At 47.6% G+C, this 10,227-nt stretch overlaps 1 protein-coding gene across 1 annotated transcript in view; it reads right to left on the bottom strand.

The window, feature by feature from the left end:
- The window catches only part of LOC139234629 (proline-rich protein 36-like), a 31,796-nt gene extending 22,086 nt beyond the window's left edge, over nucleotides 1-9,710 (bottom strand). Inside the window, exons 1-5 of the mRNA XM_070865315.1 lie at nucleotides 9,584-9,710; nucleotides 9,382-9,489; nucleotides 8,558-8,619; nucleotides 5,471-5,564; nucleotides 1,699-1,816 (exon numbers count right to left, since the gene is read on the bottom strand). Of these exons, the coding sequence (XP_070721416.1) occupies nucleotides 1,699-1,816; nucleotides 5,471-5,564; nucleotides 8,558-8,619; nucleotides 9,382-9,489; nucleotides 9,584-9,644 (443 nt within the window). The 5' untranslated portion in view covers nucleotides 9,645-9,710. The remainder of the gene's footprint in view (nucleotides 1-1,698; nucleotides 1,817-5,470; nucleotides 5,565-8,557; nucleotides 8,620-9,381; nucleotides 9,490-9,583) is intronic.
- Between the last annotated feature and the right edge of the window lie 517 nt (nucleotides 9,711-10,227).

Raw genomic sequence — 10,227 nt, 5'->3', positions numbered from 1 at the left:
TAATTCATGTGTTATGTTCGCCTCGGTGTCCAGACCAATATTTATACCTCAACCAACATCACTGGTCATTTATGTCACGTAGCCTTGCTGTGCTCAAAGTGGATTTCCTACATTACAAACAAAAAGATGAGTCTGGAAGAGCTGTAAATGGCAACAGCAGAATAATCACTGTAGTGTCTGTAAGCACTCTAGTAATGACTCCACAAAGTAAGGTATTGCACTTGAACTTTTGTGACCTCAGTCCATTTATTGCAGCTCCTGAATGAGGTTACAGTGAGGTGGGATCCCTTTTATACCTGGTTACCTGCAGTGTGCAGGTGACCTCTAGGTCTCCACCAGTTGCACCCTCTGATGGTACAGGCATATTGTATACAATGTAAAGGTACATTCATTGGTCTTATGTAACTGTACATTGAGTGTACAGGGTATATACATACACAACAATTACCAACAGCTCCTGACCGAAAAAAGTGGGAGCAGGGGTTATGCTCTGAAATTGTTGAATTCGATGGCAAGTCCAGAGGTTGTAAAGTGTCTCATCAAAAGATGAAGTGCTGTTCCTCAAGTTTATGTTGAACTTCTTTGGGACAGTGTACGAGGCCGAGGACAGAGAGGTCAGAGTGGGAGTGGAGCAGGGAATTAAAGTGACAGGCGACTGGAAGCTCGGACACACTTGCAGACTGAACGGAGGTGTTCCGCAAAACGGTCGCCCAATCTGCATTTGGTTTCCCCAATGTAGAGGACACCGCATCGTGAGCAGCGAATACAGCATATAAAATTGAAAGTACATCAAGTTCATCGCTGTTTCACCTGGAAGGAGTGTTTGGGAAGGGAGGAGGTAAAAGGGCAGTTGTTGAATCTCTATCGCTTGCATGGGAAGGGGAGGGGTTATTTGGGGTGATTGATGCCAGCCCCTTCAACCCCTCCCTCATCGCTGTCCAGGGCCCCAAACACTCCTTCCAGGTGAAACAGCGATTTACTTGTACTTCTTTCAACTTAATCCCAGGAGGCGGGTCGTACAGTTAAATATTTTAATGAGGCTGCGTGCCTCAGATTTTATCGCTAATCCAACTTTAACACTGGCCAGTCAGATTTCCCAGGCCTCGGGAAACCCGGTCCCTAAAGGGAGGCAAGGTCTGCTTTGTGGAAGAGCCAAGTGCTTTTCCAGCACGGTTTGTGGACCAGGAAAAAAATACATATTTATTTAGCGCCTTTTACGACCAGTCTCAAAGTGCTTTACAGCCAATGAAGTACTTTTGGAGTGTAGTCACTGTTGTAATGTGTGAAACGCGGCAGCCAATTTGCGCACAGCAAGCTCCCACAAACAGCAACGTGATAATGACCAGATAATCTGTTTTTTTGATATGTTGATTGAGGGATAAATATTGGCCACGACACCGGGGATAACTCCCCTGAGGTTCTTCGAAATAGTGGCCATGGGATCTTTCACATCCACCCGAGAGAACAGATGTCTCATCCGAAAGATGGCACCTCCGACAGTGCAGCACTCCCTCAGCACTGCACTGGGAGTGTCAGCCTGGATTTTTGTGCTCAAGTCCCTGGAGTGGGACTTGAACCCACAAAGAGTGCTGCCCACAGAGAGAGAGAGAAGAGAGAGAGAGAGAGAGAGAGAGAGAGAGAGAGAGAGAACAACGGCCAGGACAGCCGCACCTCAGCCCCGAGGCACGTTGTACATACCCGTGGATCGGCTGAATGGAAATGAAATCTTCCTCATCCACATGAGGCACAAACCGCACACACGTGAACTTTTCAAAGTCCTTGAAACCGCGACTGATGGAGCCCCAAGTCTCCTCGTCTGGAGGAAGAGAAAAAATATATATTTTTCTTGTAGAACTACAAATCTGAACTGCAAATCATGGAAATTTACAGCACGGATGGAGGCCATTCGGCCCATCGTGTCCACGCTGGCCAACAAAGAGCCCAATCCCATATTCCAGCTCTCGGTCTGTAGCCCTGTAGGTTACGGCACTTCAAGTGCACATCCAAGTACTTTTTAAATGTGGTGAGGGTGGGAAATGGAAATACACAGCACACCAGTCAGTATCTGAAAAGACTTGAAAGGGAAAAAGACAAGTTAACATTTTTGGTAGATTTCCTACATTAGAACTGATTACTGGTATGGACCTCTCTCTGGCAGGTCCCGATTTTCCTACTCTGTAATTCCAGTTGTGCTTTTAATATATTTTCACAATTGCAAGACTCTATATTAATCTGGCTGTTACTGTATGAACCAAAGGCCCAGTCTGCAGAACAGATAACTATAGGAGGTATTAAGTACAAAATCAGGGAAGTTATGCTGAAACTTTATAAACCTCTGGTGAGGCCACAATTGAAGTATTGCGTCCAGTTCTGGCCACCACACTTTCGGAAGGATGTGAAAGTCCTCGAGAGGGTGCCGAGGAGATTTGCCAGAATGGTTCCAGGGATGAGGGATCTTAACTACAAGGTTAGGTTGGGGAAGCTGGGGTTGTTCTCCTTGGAGCAAACGAAGTTGAGGGGAGATTTGATAGAGGTGTACAAGATTAGAACAGCTCCGTAGGTCGGGCTATAAAAGGGCTGGAGCAGCGTGCCATTTCAACCTCCTATGTGAGCTGCTCCAAGTGTGCGACGATTTTGAGATGGGCGACTGGGTGACGTCATCAAAATCCTGGTCGCCGTTTTGGAGCGTGGGCAGGAATATCGGCAGAACCCAGGAACAGAGGAGTGGGAAGGTCGGGGCGGATGAGTGGCGAGTGTTTGTGGTGAGATGCGGTGAATGTTTGTGGCGGAGGAGCGGCGAGAGATCGTGGCGGAGGTGCAACAGATGAGGGTACGGGGCCCAGAAGAGCCAAGGGCCCAGGGGCAGCACAGGCCAGCCCACACTGCGATGTGTGTGTGCACGCACGCATTAGGTCCGTGCAGCAGAGCAGGTCTCCAGTCGTCCTGGTTAACCCTTGCCACTGGATAAAGACCGAGCTCTGTCGAGCCCGTGTGGTGGCTGGTGTGCAACGGCCACCACACGTTAAAAAAATCCACGCACAGGCATCTTCCACCCCCTCAATTGGAGTTCAGGACTGGAACATCGGGTCCTTCATTGAAACATCTGTGAACTCGTGGAAGCAAATCATCCTCGTTCGAGGGACCGCCTATGATGATGACAAGATTATGACAGGTTTGGATAAAGTAGACAAAGAAAAGCTGTTCCCATTAGCTGATGGTACAAGAACCAGGGGACACAGATTTAAGGTTTTGGGCAAGAGATGCAGGGGGGATGTGAGGAAGAACATTTTCACGCAGCGAGTGGTAATGACCTGGAACTTGCTGCCTACGAGGCGGTGAGGAAATTGGATAGGCTCTTGGGGGAAATAAACTTGCAGGGCTCCGGGGATAGAGTAGGGGGAATGGGACTGAGTGGATTGCTCTACATAGAGCTGGCATGGACTTGATGGGCCGAATGGCCTCCTTCTATGACTCTGACATCTACATTATTGAACAGAAACAGAAAGTCATCATTGGGGTGGGAGATGTACGTACTGCGACACACAAGGGATGGACCAGGGGGTCTTTTGTTGTCCATCATTTTTCGTATGTCTCATTAACAAAATCAGAAGGCTTCTTCACAGGCCTGTACTCAGTCAACCAATCTTAGCCAGGGTTCCTACTCAAAACCATTATACAGTGACCCAAAGTGTGGAAACAGGATTGAGGCTCAACTGTGACAGTCCCTGTAGTCAAATAGCCCATCAAAATTCATCGTCGCTGCTCCCGCTTCCCAAAAAGCCCAAGATTATTTGGTTGAGCCACAGAGATCCAGACGATCGCAGGCACCATATCTGGTCTGTGTTTAGTTAGCCAATCCCAACTAGGGCAGTATTTGAGGTCTGATAATGTCCCTGGGATAGGAGGGGAATAAAATCAGGCAAAATTTCTTCTTCCAATTGCCGACAGCAACTCTCTAGGCACAGAAGAGATAAATAGGCTAAATGTTCTTCTCTATCCTGCAAATACGATTTAAAAAAAATTATTATTGCCTTTATTAGCTGAGGCATAGAATACAAGAGCAGGGAGGTTATGCTTGAACGGTATAAAACACTGGTTAGGCCACAGCTGGAGTACTGCGTGCAGTTCTGGTCACCATATTACAGGAAAGATGTGATTGCACTAGAGAGGGTACAGAGGAGATTTATGAGGATGTTGCCTGGACTGGAGAATTTTAGCTATGGGGAAAAATTGGATAGCTGGGATTGTTTTCTTTGGAACGGAGGAGGCTGAGGGGAGACCTAATTGTAGTGTATAAAATTATGAGGAGCCTGGATAGAATGGTTAGGAAGGAACTATTTCCCTTAGTAGAGGGGTCAACAACCAGGGGGCATAGATTGAAAGTAATTGGTAAGAGGTTTAGAGGGGATTTGAGGAGAAATATTTTCACCCAGAGGGTGGTGTGGGGGTCTGGAACTCACTGCCTGAAAGGGTGGTAGAGGCAGAAACCCTGATAACATTTAAAAAGTACTTGGATGTGCACTTGAAGTGCCGTAACCTACAGGACTACAGACCCAGAGCTGGAAAGTGGGATTGGGCTGGATAGCTCTTTGTCGGCCGGCGCGGACACGATGGGCCAAAATGGCCTCCTTCCGTGCTGTAAATTTCTATGATTTATACAACGGGATGGAAGCAAATGGCTGCAGTTGGATAACTAGCCCCAGTGCAGGCTGAAACACCTTCTCTATCCTGCCATGTCTGCGATCCTATGAGTGGCCACATGATTAAATGTACTGGAGGGGAGCCAACACCTGAGGAACTATACAGGCAAGCACCTTTCGGAGAGAGGCAGAAAACGGGGGTGGGGGGCGGGTGTGGGGAAAGAGGAGGCATTCACTAGGCAATGCCATAAGTCAGTAAGACGACAGTCACTGGTAACCACACAATGCATCATCAGCATTGGGGAGGGGGTTTGGAAAGAGCCCTGGGATTGGTTACTGATGAGCCCAGAGAGGGAATTAGTTCTGTCATGTATGTGGACCATGTATGCTAACTGTATAGTCACATAAGATGTGCCACCAGAGGGCACTGCGGTGGGAGACATGAGGGTCACCTGCATAGGTGTGCAGGGCCCAGTATAAAAGGCTGCCCACCATGCTTGTGCCTCACTCTAGGACTAAGGTCACAACAGCTCAAGTACAATATTAGACCTCGTGGAGTTATTCATAAGATTATTAAAGACGTAACAAGTTCGACCCGTCCTTGTCCATCTTGGTGGCTCTGTAGAGGCTGAGAGGGGGGGAACCCGGAATACCAGCGGTAAGATGGAGGATCAGTGTAGCTTAGACTGCCCACCCGCCAGTGTGGAATCACAGTCACCTCCCGCGCCCTGCTGTGACAAGTCAATGCGCCACCACAGCTTTGAAAGCTGCATTTTTTGCCGAACGGAGGGATTCGTTATTTACAGTCCCCGAGGTCTCTCAGCACTTACCGTACTGCGACGATATTTCATACGGAATTCTCACCATCCCATCTGGTGACTTCTGCCATGTCTTGGTTTCAGACAAGACAGCATTCCGCCACAGCTGAGTGGAGGGGGCGAAAGAGATGGCAAGTTAGTCACTCGCCATAGGAGCACCCAATACACATCACTATTGAACCACGAGCTAGCAAAATATCACACTATCCGATTGCCCCAGTGTCACCAAACAAGAATCATTACAAGTGCACCTTTTAGTGCACCACTAATATGGGACGCAACAGAGCCTGGTCTCCAATCGTCTTGGGTCCCCTTGCCATTGGACCAAGACCTAGCTCTGTCAAGTTCCGTGTGGTAGCTCGTGTGCAACGGCCACCCCACGTTAAAAGAATTCACGCACAGGCATCTTCCACCCTCTAAAATGAAGTTGGGGACCTGGAACATCAGGACCCTCATGGACAACCCCAATAACGCACCCCACCCACCCGTCCCCCCAACCACCGTCTGCCCCACCTGCGACAGAGACTGTCGGTCCCGCATTGGTCTCATCAGTCACCCGAGAACTCATTTTATTGTGGAAGCAAGTCATCCTCGACTCTGGGGGACTGCTGAAGAGGAGGAGATTATGGGATGGTACAATCAAACTAAAAGAAGATGCCAAAATAAAGCATCATGTCCCACCAAACATGATGCATGAAGGCCAGCAGTGAAAGCATTCTTGTGGGATGCTAGGATTGATCTTGAACTCTGTCAGGAGGGAAGTTTTTCTTGGTTGATACCACTTGGTTCGTAGCGCTGCAATGTGTCAAATCCTTCTCCGCTGTTGACATTGAAGATGGAATTGGACTTCTCCGTGATGCCTTCCATCTATCTGAGGTCCTCCTGAGGTGGCCCTCAGTACCTCCATGTGAGTGTGATACTCATTCCGTATCTTTTTTAGAGCAGGATCTCTGATTTGATCTGCAGCTTCTGGAGCTAGGGGCTAACTTCAGTGCCTCTACATCTACGACATCAGATCTCGCTTTCACTTCTGATTCAACAGCAACTTTCATTTATATAATGCTTTTAACATAGAAAAAGCAAGTGCTTCACAGAATCAGAAAATAGATGCTGAACTAAACAAGGATGTATTAGAAGGGGTGATCATAAGCTTGGTCAAAGAAGTGGGTTTTAAGGAGGGCCATAAAGGAGGAGAGGGGGCTGGAGAGGAGAGAAGTTTAGGGAGGGAGTTCAGAAGTGAGGGCTTTGGCATCTGAAGGCACAACCATTATTGGTGGGACGAAGGAAGGGGTATGCAGAGGAGGCTCGATTTGGAGGGTTCTAAGGCAGAAGGAGGTTAGAGATTGGGAGAGGTGAGGCTATGAAGAGATATAAACACAAAGAGAATTCTAAATTTGTGATGTGGGATCAGGAGCCAATGTGGGTGAACGGGTCTTGGGACTAGATATGGGATAGGATATGGGCAGCAGTGTTTTGGATAAGCTGAAGTATACAGAGGATAGAGGGTGGAAAGCTAGTCAGGCGAACATTGGAATAGTCAAGTCTGGAGGTGGGAAAGGCATGGGTTTCAGCAGCAGGTGGGGTAATGTCGGAGTAGAGCTGGGCAATGTTATGGAATGAGATGCAGAAAGAATGTTCCCAATGTTGGGGAAGTCCAGAACCAGGGGTCACAGTCTGAGGATAAGGGGTAAGCCATTTAGGACCGAGATGAGGAGAAACTTCTTCACCCAGAGAGTGGTGAACCTGTGGAATTCTCTACCACAGAAAGTAGTTGAGGCCAATTCACTAAATATATTCAAAAGGGAGTTAGATGAAGTCCTTACTACGCGGGGGATCAAGGGTTATGGCGAGAAAGCAGGAAGGGGGTACTGAAGTTTCATGTTCAGCCATGAACTCATTGAATGGCGGTGCAGGCTAGAAGGGCTGAATGGCCTGCTCCTGCACCTATTTTCTATGTTTCTATGTTTCTATGTATACCTTCCCAACTAAATCATAATGGTCTACAAGGCACTCTGTACCCTGTGGTGCTCACTGGCTGCAAAAGGCACCAAGCATGCCGGTGGACACCGCAGGGCCACCCAAGCACGGACAAGACTGTGGGAGAGAGACTGGCAGCCAGAGCAACCCACCAGGCCCAGGAGTAGATACATATGAACAATGACGGACAGGTAAAGACCCTCTGGTCCATCCAGTCTGCCCCACACAATCGCGATACCTTGTGTATCAAAACATATACCCTCCGCCCCATCCAAAACCATGTGATCTCCTGAGAGAGGCAAACAAAAACAGATTAAAAACCCAGGCCAATTTGAGGAAAAAAAAATATCAGGGTAATTTCTCTCCGACCCATCTAGGCGATCAAATTTAGTCCCGATCGTCACTCTGGCCATTAAATTCCCTGCAGTACTGACCTTCTGTAAGAGGTCATCTCGCCATGGCCAGAAACAAATCCAGCTTTCGCTTGAAGGAATTCAGCGAGTTCTGCATCCACATGAAACGGCAGCTTGTTCCAGAGGTCTACTGTTCTCTGTGAAAAGAATCACCTCTGACATCTCACCGGTCATGTATCCTATATGGCTACTGTTGGTACTATCACAAGGTGTGCCACCAGGAGGGCACAGCAGTGGGAGACTTGTAGGTTACTTGTACAGGCGTGCCTGGCCTAGTATAAAAGGCAGGCCACCAGGTGTGATCCTCACTCTGGAGTTAACAAATAAAGGACTAAGGTCACTACAGTTCAAGTACAATACAATACCTTGTGGAGTCATTGTTAGAGCATCTAAGGACACAACATAACCTATATCTAGCCTTAAACAATTTAAATTTGAGAAGAACATACACCCACCACGCACATACACTCCCCCAACCCAAGCAGCCGAAAGGTTAGCAGATTGGGGCTAAAGTGTAACCAAAAATTGAAAGGTGCAACTCCTTGGGCTTGCCTCAACCTGGGGCCTCACCCACAGGGGGAAGAATAAAGAGCTACCTCAGCAGTAACAGGGGACATCATCCCCTCCCCAGGCCCCGACAGCAGATGGGGCAGTGCAGCATCAAGCAGACAACTGGAAAAAGACACGGTAAAACTGAAAAGGACCTTACCGGTGTGACGATGTCCCCTTCGATTAGAAAGCTCCTCCAGGGCTTTTCATATTGGAAGATGCCTGTAAGCAGAAAAGCAATCAAACAGCAGCAATTTGATCCGACAGCCTAGTCAGGACAATGAGTGGAGCAGCCAGTGTTCAGAAAGCTAACGACCAGCGCAAAGCAATTTACAATACAGTAAGCCGACTGTAACACAATGAAACATTTTCAGCAAGGAGTTGATTTTAAATTGCTGCAGCAACTATACTCGGGTCGTGGGTAACTTTCTGAAGAGTAAGTCCATTTGCTGAGGTCCCTGGGTTTCATACGAACAATGATGGACAGGTAAAGACTATCTGCTCCCGATACCTTGTGTATCACAACTTTTACACCCCACCCCACCCGAAGCCATGTGATCTCCTGGGAGAGGCAAATAAACAGATTAAAAACCCAGGCCAATCTGGGAAATTCTTCTCCGACCAATCTAGACGATCGAAACTAGTCCAGGAGATCACCCTGGCCATTAAATTCCCTGTAGTACCGACCTTCTGTAAGAGTTGCTCTCCGCCACAGCCAGAAACAAATCCAGCTTTTGCTTGAAGGAATTCAGTGAGTCTGCATTCACCACATGAGAGAGCAGCTTGTTCCAGAGTTCTACTATTCTCTGGGAAATGAATCACTTCTGACATCTAACCTAGATCAAACCTTATACAACTTAAATTTGTGCCCAATGGTCTTGCCTAACCTATTTAATTGAATCATCAAGAAAGCTTCAGACAAACTCCTGCAGCAGCTGAGCCAAAGAACAGCTGACCCCCACTGAAAAATCGAGATGTACGTACGCTGATTAATCATGACAATTGCATCCTCTGCTGTCAGGGCTGACTTGACTGGCACGGTGTCCAGGCGAGAGTTCCTGTTGTGCATCTTAACCTCGCCGTGTCCGACTGCTGCAATATTAATAGAGACAGTCATTAAAACAGAACGATTAGTCTATCTTAGTCAGCAAGAACACAACCCCGCAGAGTCAGAAACAGCCACTACCTCTCTGTGCAAGAGTCAAGGTGAGAAAGAGGAACCGCCATGATCTGCTACTTGAACCCATGGCTTAGGAGAAACTTCAGAAACTGTTATTCAGCATCAATGGCTCCTAGAAAGATTGGGAGGGGGAGAGAATTACTAACAAGGAAAGTATTCAAAGCAATGCTGGTGCTCTGTAACATGTCTGAGAGATTGGATCATTCTGACAAATGTGATTGGCAATTTGATCAAAGACACTCCCACCTGTTAACCATGGCATGAAGCAGGCTCGATATGTTAACCCTTTCAGGGCAGCTGGTAACTCCAGTGTCATCGGCAAAAAAGTGTCTGTTTGAATAACAGGTTTTTTTCCCCCTATACAGATTTGTAGTTAAACAAATCACGCACAAGCATTCTGGCTCCTTATGGACTTAACACCCGACATGCTCCCTCTGTGGGCAACTTTACCCTCCCAGTTCATGGGACGATTAAACCCAAATAGAATCAGAGCAGAGGTGCATGCAGGCTGCACCCAGCGCTGAGTTGTAGAGAGTGAGGAGGAAATCTATATTTGAGGAGAGGCTGAGGCAGAGAAAGACGGAAGAGCAAGAATCCTAATCTGAAATATGTGCTGAATGCGTTTGTTTTGTTTGGTGATTGTGTTGTAT

This window comes from Pristiophorus japonicus, chromosome 22 (genome assembly GCF_044704955.1).
Source record: "Pristiophorus japonicus isolate sPriJap1 chromosome 22, sPriJap1.hap1, whole genome shotgun sequence".
In the NCBI taxonomy this organism is placed as follows: Eukaryota; Metazoa; Chordata; class Chondrichthyes; family Pristiophoridae; genus Pristiophorus; species Pristiophorus japonicus.
This window is presented reverse-complemented; position numbering and strand designations above follow the sequence as displayed.